General features: G+C 39.7%; 1 protein-coding gene across 3 annotated transcripts; it reads right to left on the bottom strand.

Annotated features, from left to right (window-relative positions):
• Positions 1–126: 126 nt before the first annotated feature.
• Positions 127–25771, bottom strand: LOC115780787 (intermediate filament family orphan 2-like). Of its 3 annotated transcripts, XM_030730191.1 has the most exons (9): positions 24736–25771; positions 8872–8932; positions 7155–7250; positions 6777–6782; positions 6131–6301; positions 5122–5270; positions 4481–4652; positions 4243–4341; positions 127–3320 (listed from the first exon to the last, which is right to left on the bottom strand). In XM_030730191.1, the coding sequence occupies exons 1-9, from the start codon at positions 25209–25211 to the stop codon at positions 3087–3089; spliced, it is 1464 nt and encodes a 487-aa protein (XP_030586051.1). In that variant the 5' UTR covers positions 25212–25771; the 3' UTR covers positions 127–3086. The 3 variants fall into 3 exon arrangements, with proteins under 3 accessions (XP_030586051.1, XP_030586050.1, XP_030586052.1); XM_030730190.1 differs by lacking the exon at positions 6777–6782 and having other exon boundaries at positions 4481–4682; XM_030730192.1 differs by lacking the exon at positions 6777–6782.
• Positions 25772–26171: the final 400 nt, after the last annotated feature.

The following is a 26171-nucleotide window of genomic DNA, read 5'->3' as shown; positions in this document are numbered from 1 at the left end:
TATATATATATAGATAGATATATATATATATATATATATATATATATATATATATATACACACACACACACACACTGGAGAAAGTAGTTTTTAACAAAGTCAAAATAGCCTTTATTTTTTATCCAATACACCATTTATTCCATTTTACCCCATTGAGTACATTCATAATTTTGAAACTGAATCAGACCTACACCCACATGAATACATTGTATCAATAGTTTAAGCAAAATAATAATAAAAATTCAAGAAATGAACAAATCCAAGAGATTAAATAAATCGAAATAAATCAGCCACTCAAAATGAAATCAACAGGATGCAACCTTTGAAGCTAATAAAATACCAGTATCCAGTACAGCTCAGCAGATTTTAGTATGGCTGCTCCTTTCCATCTCTCTGCCATGTCTTTGGGGTTAATAATGATGTTAACAGCAAACACAGGCATGCCAATGAAAATGTAAACCTGCATGTTGACAGGACAATTAACACAACCGTATAATCCTGCTGATAAAAACCGTTCATATAAAACTCCTTTATTAGTATGAAACATTCACATCCACCAGGACCTAATTTACATACATCTAGGTCACACACTGTGAGTCGGTCAGGTTTAAAACCTGTTTAGTACACCAAAACACAACAAGGTCTCCAATAAGCAACAGCACACCATGTATCCCTGGGTTTTTAACAGCTACATGTTTTTTTTGCTCAAGCTACATTCAACAAAGAGAGTTGCTACAGGATTTTCAACTGATATAACTACAACCTGCTTCAAGTGATGGGAGTGAAGATAATGACTTGTGTGCAAGAACTGCTGATTATGAAAAGCAATACCATGGAAAACTCTGCAAAATGACACTGATCTGTGGTGCAAACACTGAGGCTGCGCAACTTTCCCGAGTTAGTGGGATTCAGAGCTTGATATATCTTTGTTACTGTACACGTTTGCTTTGGTTGGCTGGTTAGTGTGATGGTGAAACACAGCGTAGTTTGTTATTTTGGACTTGGCTGTTCCTGCATGTCACTGCCATACAGTCAATAAATAATGCTTGATGCTGTCGCTACAAAGTATACAGTCCCAGTAACACAATGGCTCTTTTATGCTATCAGGCTGGTTTTATATTGACTCAGCAATAAAAGTACGATGTTTTCTCTGTGAGTAAGGCTATGCCTCACGCCTGTCTGATATGCTCAATTAGTTTTAAGCATGGGTGTCCTGTTGACCAAAAACATCTGGAACAAGTTTAAAAACAGCAGAATATAACACAGTTGACACCTTTTGTGGTTAACCCAGAATGATTAAAAACTGTGAAAAATACATTTTATTTCATACAATTATGTGTTGGAACAGATACTTTGATTAAAAACATAGCATACTGTCTGCATTGCAGCTTTTTATTCAAAATATGTTATTTAAAAAAAAAAATGACATATAGCTCCTTTTACCCCCCACACGCATGCTAAAACAACAAAAGGCCAATATTTTAACATTCTGCTTTTGTAAAACTTCCACATAGAAGTAGCACTTGATCTTTGATCCAGCAAACCGTACATACACTATGATACAAAGAGGTGATAAAAAGATCACTTCTGTCCCCATGCCTCAATCAGTTTGTGCGCGTGAGACATCTCAATCTGTCGCAGAAAGACAATTATAAACACACAAACAAACAAAAAGGCCTCTGGGGTTTATGATCACATGCCTACAGCCCTCTATAAAAAGTCAGATGCTTCTAGCCCCAGTTCAGGAGAGCCTAAGCAGGATGTGCAACCTGTCTGGAGCGGAGTCGACAGGGGGGACAGCAGGACAACAGCTACAATCAGAAGTATAACTGAAATCATGCATACCATAACAAAAATTTCTTCCTAGAAAGCACATGAATAAAATGAATGTATATGAATAAGATGCATGTGAAAGCAAACCTTTAAATGATGTGACCTTTGGTTTTTACTTGTTTTGGCTTTGATTACACCGATGAGTCATTTTACTCTGTTACTTTTAATATAACTACTGGATATTATCCAATTTTAAACGATGTGTCTTAATGCAGATGGCAACAACTTTTGTGAAATACAATAAATCTGAATTAGTGCAATGCCAGCTTGAGCAGTGTAATATCGAGTGTGTTTATGATTATTGCCATAAATGAAGGTGTTAGGGGACACTTTTCCAGTTTGTTTTACTGTTGATGTTCATATTAAGAGTGTTTCATACACAAACAAAAGTTTTTAAACTGATATATAGAAAACACCTGCTTTGTTTAAAAGGCCAGTGGTCTTAAAAAAAAAACAAAAACAAGGAAGGGTGACAGCCAGTCCGAAAACTAAGGCCAGCTAAATTGCATAGAACTTCAGTAGTGCACTGATGCATCGAAAGGCTGTGCTCCTTTCCTCTGTCAGCTTTGGCAAACCCTGCAGAGTTCCCTCAGAAACCACCAGAACCCCAACACCATTTGTCTCCACTTCTTTTTCTCTCTCCAGCAGAAGACACTTAAAATCCCTAATGGTTTAATTTGGATTGCAAATACCCCAGCTGGACTCAAATAATATAATAAAGTATTCAAATTAAGGAGAACCAACTTTTTGGAATCTAAAATAAATTTTAAAAAATGTTAAAAAAAAAAAAAAAAAAAGATATATTTTTGGTGAATAATGTATCTGTTGTTGACTAAACAAGGAGCACAATATGTACTGTTTTTAATTCCTTTAGAAAAAAAGGATCTTAATAGGGTAGAAAAACTTCTCAGCCCACTTAAAATATTTATTTTATTTCTCCCAAAAATCATTTGAAGCTCTGGACAAGGATTCAACGAGGCAGCGGTGAGGAAGAGAGCACAGCATAGTTTAAATATGCACTCTTTTTCTCTTTGCAAAGCAAAGAATTTCCTCCACCACCACTTTCTAAACAGCGGAAATAGTATAAAAGCACCAGTTCTGGGCCTGCACCAGTGAGCACAACCAGCAGAACTTTAATTAATATGTCAGACAGACCCAGATTTAGAATGGTCCACCTCTCTAGCGGGCCTTTAAATCCTGTGATAACCACGGGCACAAGGGGGGAGATGGGACAAAGCCCGGCAATGCAGTCATCAACTAACGGGAACTTCAGCTTCTGCGTCCTTGTCTGAAATCTCATCCTGGATTTCGTCTGTGTTCCCTGAGTCGCTGCTGGCCACAGAGCTGAAAGAGGGAGAGTTCCTGCCGCCTTTAATCATCCGCCGACAGGTCTCCATCTGCACATCAAGGCCTCTCTTCATGCTGCACATCTCCATGTACTCATGTAGATGTCGGTTCATGTCACTCTTTGCTGTGGCAAGTTCCATCTGAAAGGATAATAAAAGGATTCAACAGAGAGAAGACAGTAGGAAGATAGTGAGGATAACACAAAGGTAAAGGGTAGGCAGGTACCATCTTGGACCCAGCATGCTTGGCCAGACATCTAAAGTTACTCATCATACAAAACATTTTCACCCAGTTTATATGTCTTTACCTCCTTTTATCTTACTCAGTCGTAAGAGGCAAGCACACATAAGTTTATAACTGTCTAGTAGGTTTGTCTTGTAAATGAATAATCAAAGCAAAAGAAACCTTTGCACTTTACTGTTGGACTCATCAGGTATGATATTCATTTGATTTATTAAACTTAATGTGGAAAAGCACACTGTATAAGTTAGATTCTTTCTCCGGGAAACCTGAAGGTCTGAGACATTTGGTGCAAATGCATCTAGTATATGCTGAGATACATCAGGATATGCAAACATGTTGACCTGCAGATAGCACTAAAAGAAAAGTGAGAGGATAAGCAAATTCTTTATGAGTCATCTTCTGGCTGTATGGAAAAAAAAAAAAAAAAAAAAAAAAAGGTACAGCAATCTACTGAGTAGTTGGTTAAATTTTAGACTCTGGGCAGTGATCACTTTATGAAACAAAGGGCTCCAGGGCTCAAGGCCAAGAAACCCAGAGAGAGAACAAGAGAGTGACACACACACACACAAAAACACCACCATGTCTACATGGTGTGTGGTGGTTTTTGTGTCACATTTTATATATTTTGCATCAACTTAAAAAAACATTTTTGTATATATTTTAAGGTAATCTAAAAGAGCCTGAGCTTGTGTTTAAATTTTTTGGCAACTATTTATTGCCATTTTTGTCTCTTTGTGGTCAGGCAACATGTCTTCTGAGTCTCGTGTTGTTTGTTTGTGCCATTATTACACACAAAAAAACACATGTAGGTCTGACTACCTCAATCTGGCCGATGGTCTCCTGGTACTCCTGCTCTCTGGTCTTAAATAGTGACTCTGTTTCATCAATGAGGCTGCCAAGACTTCCATCCTGGGAGTCCTTAGAGAGCACACACAGAAACCTCATTCATCATGCATGAGTAAATATCTTACACAGCACCCACAGCAATGATATACACTTTGAGCATGAGTTTAAAAACCCTATGCTGTCAAATCATCTTGATGCACACAGGACTCACTGGATCTGCAGCTTCATTGCTGCCCTCACAGGGGCCGGTGGCTGTGCAGGTTGGCGCAGCAATGGCGTATGGCATGTTATAGTTTGCGAAGTCCTCCCACAGCAACAGAGTCTCTTCGTTTTCCTCCCACGTCAGACTGTCACAGTCGTCGTCGATTTCAAATGTCTCACGCCTGGCAACAAAGGAGTTATCTGAACAATGTCTGTGTAAGACAAGGTCAGAAAATGGAAAGGAAAAGGAAGGGAAAGAGGGAGGAAAGCAAGGACAAGTATAACAGCCACCAGATTCAGCAAAGGTCATAGGAAACAAAAGAAATGCTCTTATGGTAGAGAAAAAGGAAAGTGGAGGAAAATCAAAAGCAGTTAAAGAAACAGCCAGAATCTGTAATGTCTGTAGAGTATTCTAAGTGTTATTGATAAGTAAATGCCTACATATTTATATCTGTTGAATATTGCTGAATGTTGCTGTCTGTTAGCTGCAACACTGCAAACACCAGAGGGAGATGAAGGAACACGCAGGAAAATACTGTACTGGCATGCTGTGAGTGCTGAGCCCATTCAGTTTGATTCAAAATAAAACACCAGCTTTATTTTGGTGTATGTGCATCTCTGCAACATGTATTCATGCAAAGTGTCACTTACAGTTGATTAAGCATGCGTTTCATTTCGTCCGTGATGTTGAGCGATCCGGGGACCTCCTCCTCTGAAGTGCTTGGCTCGGCATCCATCTCTGAATTCTCCTCATCAGACACGGCTTTACGCTCTTTTCTCTTGCAGCAGGCCATGGCACCCTGAAAACACAAAGATGATTTGCATCTACCGAGAACCTAATAAGTCTTGTGACTAAACATAATTTTAGCTATTTAGTTGAGCATACAGTAGTCTGTCAAATATTGAAAAAGATGGTTGATGTTTTGTCTCATCCTCGGTCATCAGCCCACACTCATCAGACCCCAGGAGTACAAATGTATAATTAAAGCTAACAAACAGCCAATTAGAACAATGTAAAAAATTGATTTAAGATAAAAACAACAGAACACACAGTTGTTTTGCATGTGTGCATGTATCTCTGTGTCTATGCATTGTACAAACATCTGTACATATTTTACTTTGACAGCAGGCCTCAAAGTTATTGACAGATCAATATTTATTGGCTTACAAAAAGTGTAAATTGACAAATGTCATTGAAGGCAGGACCACATAATAACATGTGACACACAAGAAGCCACCAGCTTGATTCAGAGGAGTTGGGCTTCAGCCAGCAATGTCGGCGCAATGTGATAACTTCGTATGCAGCGAAGAGTTGCCACATCAGCATTTTGCCTTTTTATGTGTGTGTGTGTGCATTCTGTATGTAAGCTTCACTACTGTAAGTTCTCTGCCTGTCTATATTTACATGTTTGTATGTGAGTGTTTGTGAACATGCTGCTATGGGCTCTTGCACATTTACGGGGGGGGGGGTGTCACTCAGTGCATGATCAGCTGGTGATGAAAGGAACAAAGTCACCACACAGCAAGCGGCTGGCAGATTTGATTGCATTAGTGCTGAATGTCTCCTTCACAAAAGAATTTAGGTTCTTGCTGCACTTACGATCAGCTCATCTGACAAACTGTGAAAGAGCACACGAATCCAGCGTGGATGGATACTTGCCTTCTCAGGGAGTGATCTGGCAGGACTGACATTGAACATTTTCGACATGTCCTCTGAGTTGCGTTGCTGAGCCACATCGCACAGCTTGGCTGTGATGTCAATCCGCCTGCAGATGTCCATGTCCACCCTCCTGGCTTTCTCCTGAATCTTGGTGTCCAGGTCAGACATTTGCTACATGAAGACAGACAGTGTCCTTAGAAGACGTTCAACCCATACACTGCACTTTCTTTATTATTAGCTGGTGTTAAATTACTTCCCACATGTCCATAGTGATTTTATCCACACCCACATAACGCCGTTTAAGTTCTTCATCATATTTATTCTTGTTCTCTAATTATTTATCTCAACAAACACTTGCAAAAATTAGTGCATTCATCTATGTGCAGTTCTAAAACTGGACTTTTGCATCGTTACTTTCTCATTATAATAAATATGCAAATTTTGGTTTGATAAGTATACAGAGGCAGATATGGAGCATGGAAATATGTCACATCCTGGACACAGTGGAAGCTGTAACCACCCAGCCACTTCCCTTTCTACACGATTCCATACAGAGACATATCTAGAGCCACAAAATACAGGTTGTCTAACCACTATAAGGCTTTAACTAATCTATGTCTCCTAAAAGATTCTCTACATCACTTACCCGTCTCTTAATTCAAATGGTGTAATGTAAAGCACATAAAAAGGGATGAAGAATTGAAAATCCATGAATGCCAAAGTAAACAGAAGCAGGCTAAACAACAGTAATTTCCAAAACAAAACAGCATCTGGATATATTTATCCCTGAGCATGACATGAGCTGGGACTGGGGCCGCTGCAGTATATCAGTCCGACCAGATATTTCAGGGAACAATACTGTGCTGCACAGAACAGGAAGTGTGCTGTATCTAAGCTTTTTTAATGAATGATTGTCTCTGGGGAAAATATATGGAACACTAAGATGACTGCTTTCATTTTGGGGACTAACACAGTGAAAGGAAAACTGATGATGACATCACCCTTGTGCTAAGCAAACACTTACGTCGCTCATCAGACTCTTGAAGACCACAACTTCAGCCTTCAGTCGGTCCACCTTCTCATTCAGATCATCCTGGATCTCTGCTGACTCCTGGACGCTCTGAAGAGGATGTCAACAGTGAAGGAAACGACACCCAACGTAACAGGAGATAATGGAACATGCTTAAGCAAACATGAGCAACTATCTCTGCTCACTGCTGTTTGTGATATAAAATTGCATATTAGAGTTCAATAACCATTTCTAAACACACAAAAACATTTATGATACTCATTTGGGTAAATGCAAGGTGGCCAAGTTTACATTTTTGCATCTAAGCAAATAAAACTTATCATGTAAAACTGTTTTACATTATCATATTTGTTACTGTTTAGATTCCTTTTCATATTTATGATGATCAAACATCAGCTTTCACTTGAAGCAGTTAGCTTTTTAGGGCTTGTAGCTACAGTATATAAGGGAAGGGACCTAAATAAACTGGCTAACAATTTAGGAAACATCTTCCCATGACTCAGATAAAGAGATTGACAGCACTCTCCTGTCTTTATGGTAAATACAAACCTACAGCCAGCAACTGCTTAGCATAATTTACTGGCTCCAAACAAAAAACATGAATCTACTGTACCAACAAGCACCACAAAGTTGTTATTTTAGCCTGGTCTTTATGTACTGGACTACTATTTCCTAGTCTCAACCTCACTGTAATGTTTTCAGACAGAGCACATAGTGTGGGAGTAGTATAATTTTTATTTTCATCTAACTCTCAGCAAGAAAGTGAATTACAGTATTTTCCAAAATGCCAGACTCTCCATTTAAACTCTACACTAGTAGTTGCATCTGTTTTTGAACATCACATTCATTTACCAGCCTCATATTTGTTTGGTTTTTTTTTAAATACAGTATTTTCTTAAAAATCTCACAAAACATACAATTTCCACCCACAAAGATGACTATTTAATGAGTAGAACTGTAAAGTTTAAAAGTTAAGCCTATCTTAGTTTAATTGACCACCAGAGGAGCACCAGCTTTTGCTTCTGTGTCGCACACAGCCCTCTGGCACTGGGCCCTGAACAATAAACTGCTCTTTACAATGAATTTACTATCTTTGCAGAAATTCCCACCTCTTATACATACATCTGCCTGTGTGCTCTAAAAGGTTAAAGCCCCTACGGGGATGGCACTCCACCTCTGTATCTGGGGTTTTGCTGACCCAGAATCCAAGACCAACACACATGCTGTCACCGATCGATTTGCGCAAAAGCAGAAAAAGGTGATGGATTGCCAGCTGGATGACGCACGAACAGCAGCTAGAATGCTGTACGTGTTGTGGTCGCAATAGAGCCTCAAGGTGTGACACTTTAAAATGATTTTACCTCTATATCTATTTCCTTTCACCTGCTCTGAGCAGAAACATAATGGCAGAGTGCTGGTGATATCTGATGTTCATATCTATATCAAGGCCGGCAGACTCCTCTTGATGGGTTTGCAATAAGGCTTTTTTCAAATCTGACAACCAAAACATCCTCCTGATTATAGCTGCTTCTAGTCCAACTCTGCTGAGTCCACACAATGTAAAACAAGAATTAAACTACATGTTTATGCAGGTGTCGTAGTAATTTTGCAAATGCATGCATACACACTTTCCTTCAGATTATGTCTTCTGTCTCTGCATGAGTATGTTAGCTGAATGTATTGTATTTTTTGTGTGTTAGTGTTTTCCAACCTGCTGCAGGGATTCCACCGTGGACTCCAGTTGCTGTCGTTTGGACAGCTCCTCCTCCCATCTGCAACACAGAGCACAGAGGTGGGTCAGTTACTGTTGGGCCTGTCCCCTGGGGCGCAGCAGACAGGGTAATGGTACTTTTGTGGAGATAATACTCTCATCTCTGATTACAAAACGTCCTTGAGAGAGTGGGGCCACACCCACAACCCACCATCCCACCACCCCATTTTCAATCTTTTGTCTCCTTCTTTGAACAGGTGTCTTCAATGAAGATAATAAGGAAGAATTTAGTTCCATCCTTTTACAAACACGACAAACACTGCTCATAGTCTTTGAACCATGACTGACTGCAGGGTGGAGTTTCCCCATATGTTTTAATCATGAAGTCTGTGAAGTCCAAAATCTGTTTTTTCAATTTGCAGCAAATAAATCTCTTCTAGTTCTTATTAAACATTTGAAACGTGGAGTTTATGAACACTTGCACAATGATGCTGCTGAAATTCCAAAATTTATTAAAGATAAGGTGGGTTGAATTCATTACATCATACCCAAAAGACAGACAGATAAGTCACACTAGTGCTTAAGAGAAAAAAATGCTAACTTGTTGATGTTTAGCAGGCATGAAAGAAGCTGAAACATTTCACTCAGCAACAAGCTCATAGTCAAAGCATTTTCCACCTGTCTTCCATTAATGACTTTTCAGTATTCAATGGCAATAAATCTACAAACGGATGCTCTACCAACACACCAACTGGCATTGCCATCTATAGAGTCCCACCACCAGTGCTGCTAAAAATAAACCACCAGGCCCTCCGATTAGCTGCAAGCTATGATTAGCACTGCAGGTCTTGCCTCCCTTCCTCTGTCTCTTTCGTCATATCACCCTTCTGCACCATGGCAGCTCTGTATAAACAAAATTAGGAGCCTGCTCAATTTGCAGTATGAAGCTATTACACACAAAGCACAGGAGGCTCAGCCTACTGCATCAGTCACTTCAGCACGCTGCTAATACCTTCTTGTGCCCCGGGATAAGAGATAACAGATATGCTGAGTCACAGATGCTTCCCAAAAGACACACAGAATGAACAAGAAACTCATTCAGGAATATGAAGTGGCTGCACTGTGGGCCACAGAAGAGGATAAAACAAGAGGCAATTTCAGTGTGTTAGTGGGGGAATTTGGAGAGACCTGAATGAGCCAGTGGGAAGAGTGGTGTAAGTGGCACATGCCTGACCATACATGCATATACACACATGCATGCATTACTGTAAGGGAGAAAGTTGACAATAAGATGACCACTGCTGAATTCTGGGTTAGCTCATCAATAGCCTTCACTAGAAACACAAACCAGCCAAAAGTCACAGCATGCGTCACTAGAGATTCACTTTCCCAACAAACTCAGCCTTGTTTCCATTCAGGACCCAATGAATGCACACTGTCTAATTAGAGAATATTCCTTGGCAGGGCGTTGCCAGCCTACTCTGTGATTGAAGCCTTGTTCTTATAAAAAAAAAATGCTGGCAGTGGTGCTTTACTGTGTCCACAACACTCTGCCCGTCTGCCGCAGGACTCTGGCTAAGGTCACCGAGGTTCACAACTGCATCACATCCTCTGCAGACACAACACCTGCATTACTTGTGTTGTCAGTTCCTGAATATATGCATATATATGTATATATGTCACTTCTATTACAACCTTAACAGACTGGCATTAATGCATTACTCAAAGATAATGGAGTTACTATAGCACCAACTGCTTCCACATTATTAGTAGCCATTACAAATCACCAGGCTCTAAAAGTACATTAAACCCCCCTGACCTCAGACACCATCATTGTAAGCATCTACATAGAAATGACTAACCCAAACAAAGCTGACATTGCAGCAGTTGTCTGGCCTGTCTGTGATAGCTGTGGCTCTGCTTTCATGTAGCTTTGGCGTGACTTAGTCGAGATGAACACACCATGAGTCTCCTTACAAGGACAAAGGCAGCAGGAGGGTTAGAGACTGTGTCATCTCATGCACATCTGTTTACTGCTAGACACAGCCTCTGATATTTCTGCCTACTAAGATGTCTTTATTCTGCCTAGAAATTCAGCTTCAATTGTAGCAATTTCATTTTTGTTATAGTCTGCCATCATATCATATCTATCATATGATGCTTACATGCATATATATATATATATATATATATATATATATATATATATATATATATATATATATATATATATATATATATATATATATATATATATATTCATATCAATCAGTGATTCAAGAGAACACTGCAGTGCAATACTGAAAGAGAAAAATGAAGCGTCTCACATCAAACAGACATTTCTCATGTTGAATAGCATTCCTGCAAAGCTTGCCAATGGACACTCCCTGCCTTGTGTGGTGTGTCTGGGAGTTACGTTTGCACGCGAGCTGCCTCAGTGTTTTCCCATTACTGCGCCTGAGGACACAGAGCAATCTTAAAACAGCGTGCACCCATCCAAGCCTTCATTCGTGCTTAATTCTTTGTAATGATAGTGCTCACGGTGATAGTTTTATGCCACTCATAATGATTTAGTGCTGAAACTGTCAGAGTAAAAATAATTGATTATTATCTTAATTATTAAATGTTTATCACAAAGGTCCCAAACTCTTATGCAACAGGCAGTAAATAGCAAAAGGAGCATGGAATATGCAGTAAATACTAAAGTGACCATGGGGAAAACTTTGAGGTGTGGTTGCGTAACATACCACAAAGCCTCTGTCGCTCATCGCGAATAAAGTTTCAAGTCAGCCAACACCCTGTTTCAAGTATATGATACACTGGAAAGTGTTCATGTGTGGAAGCTCTAAGAAACCAGACAACAAATTACAGGCTCAAGCACCAATCCTACATATTACAGCAGATTAACATCCTCCTATTCCTCAAAATATTTTTCTGGGGTCAAAAGTGGCATGCTCCTTTGTCCTGATATACCAGGTGTTGTTACATGTAAGTTTTAAGATTAATGATGAATAGCAAAATTTGCTCCTATTTATCTTTTACAATTTGTATTTCTTTCATAATCTTTTGAGATTATTGTGTCTGTTCTCAAATAACTCTGCAATGGAGAATCTTTGGCCAAATACTATTAAGAGATTTTAATGGCACAGCGACAATAAATTCTCATGAGAGCAGGCAGAGTAAAGCAGGAAGCGCTGCATGATAACAGAACGAGGGATCAATACATGTGGCTACATGCAGGACAAACGCTTAGCCATTTAGCTGAGCTGCTTGTATGAAATGAGGCCGCTGACAGCTTTGATAAATCATGTCTCAAGGTCCACAGCACTTGCAGTTCCTCCAATGAACAGCAATAGGTGTCTATATGTCTTACAGATGACACCAGCATTCCCCGTCTGTAGTGTAGCCTCTTTATATTATTTTTTTTTTTAAATTGTCCCGACAGGATCAGCTTGCTCGGAAGACACATCTGTAGCACAGATATGTGAAATGAGGGAGAAAAGTATAATGTTCCTGACTCTTAGTCTCGTGGCTTATCGATTGAGTTTCATGATCCTCTGTAATCTATAGCTTCCCCAGACTCAACTGAGAGACATGTGTGGCATGCAAATGAAGCATTTGGATGGGCCCAGCACGTAAAGCAGCTCAGGGGCCCACTGTCTTTGATGACAAGACAACACGCCAAGGTTGAAGCTCATTTCATTTCTCTGTTCCAATTAACCACCTTCCTCTCTGACCCCAATAGCACAAACACACACAGTTATTTGTCTTCTGCCACACCATCTTCTCAAACCAGCTTCGTCACATGCTAACAGCCTGCAGTTGATTCATTCCTGGCTCGTTCAGTCATGTAAATTGTGCACACAGACCGCTCACTGACCGGTGATTTTCTGTTTCATGTGTCACAAGGATCGCTGCTCTTAAATATGGCCTTTCTAACCCACACAGGACAGAAACCAGCAGGAGGCACCGGTGTTGCTAAGTGACCACAGAGGGGCATGCTCATGCTATATAGAGAACAGCATATTTTAGTTCTTTTGATTTCTCTAAATCATTGTTGTTGTTTTTTTCATTAGATGGGTTTTGTTGTTTTCACAATTTTTAATTAAAAAAGCAATTTAGATATTTCAATGGAGCATCTTCTACTCCTGTAGAACATGTTTATATTTGTTTAAGTTAAGCATACGTACTTAATTTATCATGGCTAAACTGAAATATTTTTAAAGGCCTGACAGAATATGAAGAGTCTACAGTCATGCATGATGGTGATGCTAACAATACTAATGTTAGAATGTTGAGCAGGTATAATGTTTACTAGTGCGAGCTAAGCTGAGGCTGACAGGACTACCATTATGTTTTAGTCATCATGTCAAAAACCAAACACTGAACCAAAACATGAAGTTTTTATAATCCTGGACACCATGAATGTATATACCAAATGTAAGAGCTGGTTTATTTCAGTCTCCATCAAAATGATGGACAAACTAAGTGGCAAATAAAAACCCAAGCCCCCCCCCCCCCCAAAAAAAAAGAAGAAAATAATCAAAAAGGGAAAATCTGAAAAAAATAAAAACAAAAAACAGACACACTATATGGCAACATAGTGTACTTTGGGTTCCATGGGTTCAAGTGGGATTGAACTGGATTGGAATGTAGAGCTCTTGGACGTCTCTGGCTTGGGACATTTGTTGTTATTTGAGCAGGGTCATGGAGAGGAGTGTGCGAACTCTGCTTGATTTAGGTAGGTGATTTGTGTCAAATTGCCATCTACATGCATAGAAGAAACCATGGTCTTCCAGCAGAAAATTGCACTGTTATACATTTATGCATCTGTTTATGGTTTAAGGCTGTGGCTGATTAGTATATATATTGTATACGTATTTATTTATTTACATTTATATCAAAGTTATAGTGATGCATTATGTGCACGAGTATGTGCTTATACTTTGCAGACCTTTCTTGCACATCTGTGGAATGATCATCATTCTGTGTGTATGTCTTGACTGTTGTCATATTTTACATTTTCAAAACTTTGGAGGCACAACACAAACCTCTCATCGTTTTTTTGTACACGATATATTTCCACTACCTGTGAAATACATGCTTGATCAGGGAGGCAGTTTTTCCTTCCCACTGTTGCCAAGTGCTTGTGGGGTCATTTGATTGTCTGGGTTTTCTCTGCATTATTCTAGGGCCTTTACCTTACAATATAAAGCACTTCGGGGTTACTGTGAAACACCAGATAGTGTCTATGTGCACACATCTGTTATCTGGTGAATACAATACATAGGTCACTTCCAACATTTCAGTACCACTTCTTTTAATTTTCTTTAACTGATTCATTGTTTAGATTACACTTACATTTACTTTATATACAACTTTCTATTTTTCACTTTATTTTTATTTCTTTTTTAAAAAATTACTTTATATATTATTTCTAATATTCCTACAGTATCGCTTAAACACTAATTTACAATCACTGGTAAAGAATTCATACACAATACATGCAACATTTCATCTAATATTTAATTAACCAACACTGAAATATGTTTTGGTATTAATACGCTGTCATATTATCTTACAGTTCTGTACTTGAAGAGGTTTAATAATGCATCCTTTAATTACACTGAGACTAGTCCAGAGAATTAGTGCTTCTTTGGAAAAGAGTGGGAAAAATGTAATTAGTGAGTTTGATGGATGTTCTGACTAGAACCAGACATCTGAGTCTTACTTTAAATTCCTACGAAAGCAGTGAGCATCATCATACTCCAGCATGGTTAAAGCTTCTGTAAGCTTTGTTTACATCATGGGAACTTCATGGCACATTAGAAGACTCAGACTTCATGTAATCTAGCTGCTGGGTGCTTACTCAGTGGGCCAGTTTTTTTTATCAACAGCAACATGAACTCACTGCAACTCACTGGGCACCACTTGTGTTACTGGGGTTTTTTTGCAAAAAGTGATACTTTAAAGAACTAATTTCCATTGATCAAAGGATCTATTTGAATCGAAGGTTTGGTCTAGCTCCAGTTGTCCTCCCTTCACACTAAAGGACTGAAAGATAATTGGAGGCCAGTGTTGTAACATGTCTAATCCTAAGCGCTGTTCTGGGCCCAAAACATTGCCACACTGACTTTTCCTAGGTGTGAACTTGACTTGTTTGCACTGAGCACATGTATTATCTAATTGCTTAACTCCCAAAGCCTGTCAAGGCTCCCTTTTCCCTGGCCTGAGGGATATTGCTGGAGACCAACCCATATAGTAGGTGGTACAGGTAATTATCAGAAGTTTCCAAGTAATCCATTTGACCTGAGTACACCCTGAAAAAAAAAAAATTGTTGTAAAAGGCAAGTGTTTATGATGGCAGTGATCCCATGAACTGCAGGGACTTGCAAAGGTGTTGCCACTTTGAAAACACCCCAACTTAATAGTTTGTTTATGCTCGTAATGGTTGTCAGTTAAATGTCTTTGTTGAAACTGGCAGAAAGACAGAATAGTTTCTGTGAATAACAGTTTCATAATTACTGACAAGAATCTGAAAGTGAAATTTTACAGTGAAGTATTTTTTAAATTGTTTTTATGTAACTCATTGGATGTATTAACGGTTTCTCTCTCAGCACCCCAAACAGAAAAAAACACGAGGATTCATCTGGCTGTGTATCATATTTGTACAGTATGCAAGAGACAGAGTGACAAAGCACTGTGACAGAAAATCAGTTTACCCTGCAGTCTCCATGATCCACAATGCAAACCGACCCCACCCCACATCCTACAAAGAACACTACTCTACTGTTAAGTTGTTATGTTCCCACTGATTTACTCCTGCCCTATTATAGTGCTATCATAATAGCTCTGGGTTCCTGTCTGTTGACTTAATATACACAAAGATGTTTAGTTGCAAAAGAACTGTAAAGACTTGTAAAAACACTTCACTGAATCTGGCTGTCTTACCAATTGTATAACAGGGGGGCTTTGAGTCGGATGTTTCTGCTTTACAAATTATTTGGATTTGTGAGAATCATTGCAAGTGCACAAGAGCACAATCAGCAGCCTGCAAGCCTGGGCCATGTTTGGGTGGAGATGCTTTGATGGGAGTGACATCCCATCTAAGAAGAAAAAAAAAAAGATGAAGATGTTCACTTCAGGCACAAATCCGCACTGGCCAGGGTGTGTACACTGAAATTATGTGACACATAAAAGGGCTATGAGCCATCACTAAAAGACAAATGTCTTTTTGTGCATCTGGGTACACACACCTCTTTCATGATCACTGTCATGTTTCAGTAAAATCATTTACAACAGGCTGAATCTAAGGGCCTACAGTTCATGACACTGTTTCTGAATGCTCTGATGCAGTTTATAATGGATTTCAATTATACACCATTTTCATTAAAAGAACTTTAGAAGCATGCAACACTGATAGCAGCAACGTATCATACAAAAGACATATATGTAACAGTGTAGCATCTCAACATGTGGTCTATGAAACACATGACTTGCACTTAAGTGAGGACCTGGGGCACCTGGGTGGCTTAGTGGTGAAGCTGGCGACCACATACATATGCTGCGTTGTGGTGCGGACAGCGTGGATTCGAGCCCTGGCCCGTCACCAATTTACCCATGCGTCTTCCCCTGTATCTTTCCCCCGTTCCTGTCTCTCTCCACTGCTGAGAAAAGCCGCTGTGGCCAAAAGTGAGGACCTGCTCTACCTCCTGTGTTAGATCCACTCTAGTATTTTATTAGAATCATTTCATTTTCTAAAAGTAATCTGCAGATTTTTTTCATTTTCCTCACTTCATATGCCTGCAAACTGACTACTGTATCATATAGGGTTTCTGCATTGGAGATTATCATAATTTCTGAATTACATTGTGAATAAAATAATTATCAATAAATAAATAAATAAAAAAAAAAAAAAATTTTTCATATAGTATATTGTTTCCATAAGAAAGATAAATATGTAAGAAGAAAATGATGCAAAGAGAAAAAAGAGCAAAAAAAAATATGAAAAGGTTAGGTATATGACCTAGATTAAAACAGCATTAGTACAATGTACGTGTATACCAAAATAACCTGAGTAAGGAAAAACCCACTGCTACTTCATTAAAAGTCCAACAAAGGAAACAAAGAACAGAAACCAGGGACTGAAAAAAAGAAAACAGATTCAAAGAGTCTGTTAGTTGTGGGTAATCAAAGCAAGAGTGAGATACAGCATTTCTTTACAATGGAGTCAGTTATCGAAAACAAAATACTGTTTAACAATACGTTTTTAAATATGTTGATTAAAAATGTAAGGTAATCTAACCCATTCAGGATTTCTTAAAAATTAATATGCAATTCATACTGAGACAATGGAGTCACCAAAATTTTGAATACTACATCTGACTGCAAATAAAATGGATTTTGCTTTTGAAGTAGGCCAAGTCAATTTACATTACAATTAAAAGAGTAACTAAGTATAAAGAATAAATATATTTAAAACCAAAGTGCTTTAGAATAAAAACAAAATTAAAATCAAAGATTCCTAAAAAAAAAAAAAAGTACTAGCACAATGAAGGATCTACTGACTTTTTTTTCCTAATCATGTTGTCCTGATTATGTGTAATTAGTAACTAACCGGCCCTGCTCAAAACCTGCAGAAATGCACTTGTTAGCCACGGTCTTCACTCCACAAAGGGTCCCTCAATCTTTGCAACAGACAGACCACCTTATCTCCTCCAACTACAAAGAGATTATATCATTGAGACATTTTTTATAACAGGGAGGAGTGAGATTTCACTGCCAAATATAAGAGCCAGCTGACTCATAATCTTATGAGAGCTGAACTAGCTTATTAAGTATGACACTACTATTCAAATATCTCCTGCCAAATATTATCAGCCAGTATATATAAATATATAGTGGCAGCACGGTGGCGTGGTGGTTAGCACTACTGCCTCACTGTTAGAATGACATCTGGAAGGTCTGGGTTTATTTCCACCTTGGCCCGGGCCTCTCTGTGTGGAGTTTGCATGTGCTCCCTGTGTCTGGGTGGGTTTCCTCCGGGCACTCCAGTTTCCTCCAACAGTACAAAGACATGGGGTTAGGTTATTGGTCACTCTAAATTGCCCATAGGTGTGAATGTGAGTGTGAATGGTTGTCTGTCTCTCTATGTTAGCCATGTGACAGAGCGACCTGTATATATATATATATATATATATATATATATATATATATATAGATATATATATATATATATATATATATATATATATATATATATATATATATATATATATATATATATATATATATATATATATATATATAGAATGTGTGTACAAAGAATGGCCTGCAGTCAGTAATCCAATGAATAGTATATTCAGTTTATATTTAGTTTCTTTAACATTAACAGTTTTTTACTGATGAAACAACTATAATGAAAATGTTGCCACAGAGGGTCAAAGCACTTTGTCTCACATCACATTAAGATTTCCATAGAGCTCAGAGGGAAGGTACGTACATGTGGTCTGCTGTACTGTAAGTTAAAGTGCTGAGACACATTTAACACTGCTGTCATTCTCTTGCACACAATCTTCATATCAGGCATATATGCATTATATACAGTGCCCAAAGACATCAAATATATGGTTTTGGGTTCCCAGTAAAGCAGCATTTCCTCTGGAATAACAAGCTTTTGCAACACAGAGGTTATTAAGTCGGCATGCTGTGCCAGCACATTTGGAGATTTAGAAATGGACAAGCTTTACAAATTGCGCACGACTGAAGTGAAAGCCATGAAACCTGCTAAATTATTAGGTGTATATAAAGATTAGGTCTATTGATTAATAACTTAATATGCTGCAACTGTTCCAAGTCTTTGCAGTTATTTTCCAGGACAATCCACCAAGAAAACCTCCTGCAGTCAGTACAGTCTATATTTGCCGTAGCTGCTTACCAATGACAGGTGCATTCCTGCACTTTTAAATATGGCAATGCGCCACTGCTCTCAGCTGTATTGATACCCATGAATAATCAACCACAGCTGCATAGCACAGCAGCAGCTCCAGACACAAGCCCTGAGAGAAAAAAGGCTTGTTAAAGCAATCAGGTAAACACTATAAACTATGTTTCCTTTGTTTTTGGCACCGTGGTTGAAATAGCCCTGTGACCTGTACAGGGTGTACCCTGCCTCTTGCCCTATGTCAGCTGGGATAGGCTCCAGCCCCCCCGCAACCCTGAACAGGACAAGCGGAAGTGAATGGATGGATGGATGGATGGTTGGAATAATTGCCTTTATTTTTTGCCTAGTAATAGTTTTGTTCACTGGACATTATTTTCCTACTTACTGTGAACAAATCCTATGAAAAAGACAACAAACACTGAATTTTAACTACCTAGCAATACCATCTGTCTATTGAAACCTGCCTGATGTTCTTTAAAAACAGGTAACAAATTACTTAAACATCTTTGCCATTTCATCAAATAGGTGGGTGCTTTCGCTTAAAAAAAAAAAAACATTACTCCCACAGGAGAAAGTAAGGCATTCCTTAGGGTCTGTAGACTGATAAACTTTTGGTACTCTAGTGTAGCGGCTACTTGACCTTTTTGGCTTATGACCTTTTATAGCCAAACAATTACATACCCAAAATACCTCATCACAAGCTGCATTTGTCTGTGAGCTTTCTGCCTTCACAGATTGCCTGTGGTGTTGAAACACGGCACTTCTCCTCTTCTTTTCTAACTTACGCATCATCTTGGGATTCTTACTTTTATTTGTGACCCCTGTGGGTTACAGCTGATGTGGGATTTGCTCAAAATAAAGTGGCGCACTCATTTTAATAAAGAAAATGTCCCCATGTGCAAGTGTGGCTCATTGCTGTATTTTTGGATGACAACTGAGGTCTATGGCACAGTGAAATAAACCGTATCAGCAGTGTTTTCCTTTAAATAATTCCACAAAGGACAGTTAGGTTTGTAAAGGTATTAAAGCCAAGAGTATGGATATGGCCTATGATTCTAAAGGCAGCAAAACATGTGAGCTAAGAGAGAGTAAGAGACAAACAGTATAGCCTCTACTCTGGAGCTCAGTAGCCTGAGTAAACTGAGCTCTCTTTCTCTTCCACTGCATCTCAGCAGCGGGATGTCTTCCACTTTGAGAGGCCCCAGTTCAGTGCAGCGGCTGTGTGCCAGGATGTGGCGCAGGACTGGCTGGATGTTGAAGCCTTGGTGCTAGGTGACGGCTTAGAGAAAATCCCTCTCCTGAATAGACGGCCTGGATTATAAGCAGGGCAGGTCAGCACCACAGACACACAAAAAGGCTCAAGAGCTCATCGGTGCAGCGCATTGCTCTTTATCGGGAAACATGATATTTGAAACGCAATGCAGGTTTTGGCATTGGACTCGCAGTTTACCTCACCCTGTAATTTGTTGGTTATTTACTGAAGCAAGGCTGAATCCCACTTTCAAAAGAGAGGCTCAGCTTTGACGTTCACTCCTCTGACACACAGGGACCAAGATCAAAGACTCAGGAAAAGTGTCTTTACTGAATTCTCGTTGCATTGATCCACACACGGCTAAATTCAGCTACATGTGAATTATTCATGCAGGAAGAACATACCCTGGAGGCCCAGAGACTGTGCTGGTTCCCTATACATTCACACTGTGATCCAGCAGAACAGTTGTCTGGCCTCAGATCACTATTGTAATAAACAACCAATTAGGAGTGGCCACCGCAATGACTGGGAATCTCCAATCTCATATCCCAACAGGAGCACAGCTTGTCACTGACGTGTCCTTTAACAATGCAGTGGGAACTGCAAATGAAGAGCTGGCAATAATAATGTAAATTATTCGGCTCTCTGAATCCTTTTTTTTTTCCTTTCTATTGCCTCAGTAGCTGCTTCCTTCAGTTCTGCTTAACATAAATTCAGTCTACAGTATCATTCGTGTACTTTTCTATTATCTTGTTTTTTTATGCACCTATTTGAAAGTGTATCAGCGTGCTATTTGCAAGAATAACTGCTGTCTTTCATTCCCTTCCTGTCTCTCTGTAAAGTAATCTGCATAATGGCTAAAGCTATCTGCAATAACATGCAAACTTTAAACAAATGAGCACTTTGCCTTTTTTTTTCTCAGATGAAGACAAGACAACTATCAAAGTCAGCTGGAAACACTACCTGTCCTTAGCGTGTGGTGTGTTGTCGACTGTCAAATATGCTTACTGTTGTCAGCAACACTTCTCAGGGCCTTTTAAATGTTATTGCGTCGTGATGGCAATGGTTGAGCCTCATTGACACCACCAAGTGATTACATTTCAGCAAAGACAGAGGAATAAAAACAGTGTGAATGAGGGAACTGGCAATGAACTTACCCATCTTCCTTTCCACAGCTGTTTGTCAGTATGACAGGAATATATAAGCCCACAGTCCAGACACTGTGGCATTACAGGGACATCCATGTAAGCTAGCTGTCTGATTTGTAGTGCCTCCTCTTGGACAATAGGTACAGTATACTTGTGTGTGGGAGACAGACAGTGGGATTGTGTGTGTGTGTGTGTGAGAGAGAGATGGGAGACTTTTTCACATGACAGCAGTGAATTAAAAAAATCTGATAGGTTAGGTAAGACTTTGGATAAAATCCACAAGAAGTTAAGAGTTTTTCCAGATCCACAAATACAGATTATAGTCTTGAAAGAATGTGTTGTTCTCTACATCAACAGGATTTTGAAAAATGTAGAGCAGCTGATTTGGAAATAGGATTAAAAGGCAGTTAAGAATTTTGGACAAATGAATTTTGAACATTTTATTTGTGCCAAAACAGTGCACAAGAAGTCTTTTTCTTCTATTCTGACTCAGTCTGCACCTGCAGCTGGTCTTTATGAGAAAAAAAAAAACAACAACTTGTGTAACTTGTAGGTTACAAAACAACAAAGCAAACCACAAGAAAAAAGTATTTATGTAAAACAATGAGGGAAAATGAAGCCAGTGGATCCTACATAAAAAAAGCGTGCTAGCTCATCTGCATCAAAAGTTTGGTATGTTGTGCGTTCAGATATGTATAACATGGCTGCAGCGAGTGCTTCAGTGAGTTACTGTTGCCTCCCCATTAGCTCAAAGCAGTCAGGCCATTCTCCTCTGACCTCTGGCATCAACAAGGCATTTTCACACACAGAACTGCAGCATACTGCTCACCTTTATCTGTTTTTGGACCATTTTCTGTAAATTCTAGAGATGGTTGTGCAGGAACATCCCAGTAAATCAGCACTTTTTGAAATACTCAGACCAGCCCTTCTGGCACCAACAAATTCAAAGTCACTTAAATCACCTTTCTCCCACATTTTGATGCATGGTTTGAACTTCAGCAGACTGTCGTGACCATGTCTACATGCCCAAATGCAATGAGTTGCTGCCATGTGATTGGCTGACTAGACTTTTTAAAAACTATATACTCACATACTATAGTTGACTACCTGGTTGAGTGCACAATGTCTGCAAGCAGGTTTATAGCTGTTTATACTGTAGTTATTAAACTGTGTATTGTTCATTTAGTTTTAATTTTAATATTAATTAAGTTAAAATCTAGGGTAAAATTTAAGTTCAAGAATTAGACAATTTCTTCAAATTTATTACTTAATATCATGAATTTCATTTTAGGAGCTAATTTGCAAATATGACCCTTTTTTTTCCCTCTGTTTCTGTTCTTCTGTTGTATATTAGTATTTCCAGTTTAAATCTGACAATTATTTTACCAGAAATCTTGACCCATTTCATGTATTCAACCATCCCCTGTGACAAACAACTTATGAATTAGTTCCAACAATTTCGTGGTGGTTTCTCTTGCTCAGAAACTGTAAAATGTCAGAAGTAAACATCTGAATAGCTCACGGTAATCGTGTTGGAATGCAAGTGGCCGAATCGGAAACAAGACAACTGCCCATCCATCTCTTTGTGTGTGTCCATACTTGTAAAACTTTAATAAATCACCCAGGCTGTGTGAGAGCACTGTGGTGGCCTCCATGGGGAATGAGGATGCCTTACAAAGCAGTCTGTATGACACAGAAAGGCGGGTAGGGGTGGAGGGCCTGCAGAAGGGTGGAGTGAAGGAATGGCTGAACACAAAGAGCGCAGAACAGAAAAGGCATGGCAGGACGGGGATCAGGGATTGAATGCTGAAACGTGACTGTAGTAAAGAGGATTTAGACAGGGAGACAGAAAAAAAAGCAGAGCAGTGAACTCAGCTGTGATGCAATTATTAAGCTCAGAGCAAGGAGGGAATAAGAGAGAGGCAGGCAGATCAATTACAATGATTATTGGCCCATAAAAACATGTTAGGAATGTGCTTTGTTCTTCACTTTTCCAGATGTAAAAGGAATTCAACAGTTCTGATTAACACTTGTGATGACCATTATGGAGAAACATAACACCCACTTTTTGAGGGCATAATATACACTTTGAAAGTGAACATGTAAAGTCAGGGGCTCCCATTTTTGCCAAAAGAGATCTAGATCTTGGATTTCAGCTGCAGGAGTTTTAAATCTGGCTTCTGTCCCAGTCACTGCACTTCATCTCCCACAGCAGAAATGCACAAAAAAGGATATGCTGGTGTTACAGAGATGACTGGACAGGATATCCAGTTTCCCAGAGGAGTGGGAGAGCACACACATTCTGTGTCACTGAGTCAGGGCGCTCACACGGAAGTAAGCATTCGTCATAGGCGACCTCACTGTGCAGACAGAGGCCTGTAAAAATGCCTCTCCGCTTAAATCATGACGGCAAACAGAAGCAGGCGGTTGCTTGGCACCCCCACCCCCTCCAGTAGCCAGCCAAGATGGCCAGCAGTCACATACTGACGGTCAGCTGGGGACGCTGCAGTGAGTCCTCAGGCAGACACAATTAGTATGACTAAAAAGGAGAACAATTGGTGAAATGTGAGCCATGCAAAGGAATTTCCGCAGAAATGGGAGAGAAACAGGATTCCTGGAAAACGTGTTCGATTGAGCAGTCGTTCAGCTCTGAATCCTTCATGTGAAGTACTAGATCAAGTGGCACTCTATCGCTGTGATGTCTGTCATCACTCTCTGCTATACTTGTGAGTTGAGAAATCGGGTATATAGTCTAATCACATCCACACGAAAAAAAGAAAAGCCACACCGATGAGTTTGAAGTCACAACATGATAGAAAAATGAAAACAACTTCTTCAAATGACTAAACACGTCTCTTTATAAACTTTTTTTTTCTTAGCAGACTGATTAGTCGTCTTGTTCCATATGATGTCAAAAAAAGGAACACTGCAAACTTCAATCCAAAATAAATGTTGATGTTTGTAAAGAGACAAAAGTATGTTATGTCATATGGGAAAAACCTACTGATGGGTGACTTTAAAGACTACTTGAAAATAGGTTAAGTTCCTGACTAATCTTCTATATATTGACTAACAGTTTGTTGCTCCACAGTGAACTATTTAAGATGTGAAAAGTGTCTATCCTAAAGAGCAATTTTAATTATGGACCCAGAGGAACAATTTCTCCTGGCAAATAAGTCAGACCTTTTTGGGTAACCAAGTGGATGAAGGAGTATACTAAGGAATAACTGCAGGTACTTTGTGTTTATGACAATTTTTCAGCATCTTTTTTTTGTCTGTGTAGCTATGTGAGGGCAATCAAAGGGGCTTAAGGGAACAGTTTACCTATCAACAGCTTTGCATCCAAAAAGAAATGGGGGGCTCACAGCATCATTCATTCATGGCCATGAAATTCTCGCTACTCCCCTGCAAACGATCACTAGGCTACAATTGGATATATTCTGGGATAAGACTGTTAGAGCTACAACATGAAAACCAGCACACAGTCACACTACTTTCAGATTAGTGTTGTCTTTACTCACTTTTTCCTGTACTCGTCCCTCTCACGCTTGACTTTGGCCAGCACGTTATACAGAGCCCTCAGTTCTGGGGTAATGGTGTCTATTTGGACACCAACACCATCCGGATGTGTCCATGTCACCCCGGGCCCTTGCAGGGTCTCAAAGCGCTCCCCTTGCCTCCGGACGTGGGTGAAACTCCAGATGGTGCCCGGCAGTCTCGACTCGAGACCGTCCGTCTGCACGGCGACTTCACGAGTGTAAAGGTGGCGATATTGCGGTCTTTGCAGAGCTTGCTGCAGCTGGCTTTCCAGCAGTTTGTTTCTCCTCTCCAACTCATGTACTTTGGCAAGGAAGCAGCGGAAACGCAGGTTCAGGGTTTTCAGCACGTGGATGTTGGAGCCCAGGTCGTTTCGCAGGGCGCTGGTCACCGCGCCCGACCCGGTGGAGACGCCGCAGACCGGACCGGGTGGAGTATCGCAGAAAAACAGCGAGCTCATGTTGGTAAACAACAAAACTCGTTCATCCAGATATGGCTTTGTCTAGTTTAAAAAAACAGCAACCCCAGCGGTTTCTTTATCTCTGCATATTCCTTCAAAATCTCACTCCCTTAGGGTGAGTTTCTCTTTATAATAATGCAGATGCAGAGAGTGATTGAGCAACTGGAGATGGGCTGACCATCACTATCCGTGCTGTACGTGTAACCCGAATTACTAACATAGAGTACCTTTAACGTGGGGGGTTCACAAACACACAATGAACCAGAAAAGTCCTTTAAAAGGCACAGTGAGCATCATCTTCTAAGGGACCGAGAGGTTTGACGCAGACCGCAAGAAGCTCCAGCAGCAGCAGCAGCAGCAGCACTTCCCGTCACCCTCATGTCTCCGTCTGCCTTTGCTTTGTCAGGAGTTGCTGATGCTGTGCGGGTTCATATAGTCAGCCGACAGAGGAGGAAGATGGTCCACCTTCTTTCTTTATCATCCCCAATTTACTGTGGCTCTATCCAGTCTCGTGTGGCGCGGTGTGGCACGACGCAGCACCGCAAAGCCCGGCCTCTTCGTGGATCATGTTGCAAAGTGCTAAACTAGGCACTATCACCTCTAGGAGTCCCTCCCACCTCCCTCCCTCCCCCTGTCTCTGTCTCTCTCTCAGTGACGAGAGGGGTCATAAGCGGGCTGAAGGCTTAAGTCTAATTAATAGGATGAAGTGGACTATAACTTCATTTCTTTTCTTATGCGCATTATATTCAGACCTGACGTTTTGTGAAGTTATTAGACCTGATGAATGTTTTCTTTTATTTATTTATTTATTTATTTTGAGGGGGGGGGGGGGGGGATAATAAAAAGAACCAATATAAAACCTTTACCAAATTAATAAGAAGAATAATGTATTTCTATAGAGATAAATTTTGACATATTTTGTTTACACTGTATGAGAAATGTTTGTAATTTAACCTCATC

The sequence above is a fragment of the Archocentrus centrarchus genome, chromosome 5 (genome assembly GCF_007364275.1).
Source record: "Archocentrus centrarchus isolate MPI-CPG fArcCen1 chromosome 5, fArcCen1, whole genome shotgun sequence".
Classification (NCBI taxonomy): Eukaryota; Metazoa; Chordata; class Actinopteri; order Cichliformes; family Cichlidae; genus Archocentrus; species Archocentrus centrarchus.
Note: the sequence above shows the minus strand (reverse complement) of the source record. Positions and strands in the feature narration are given on the sequence as shown.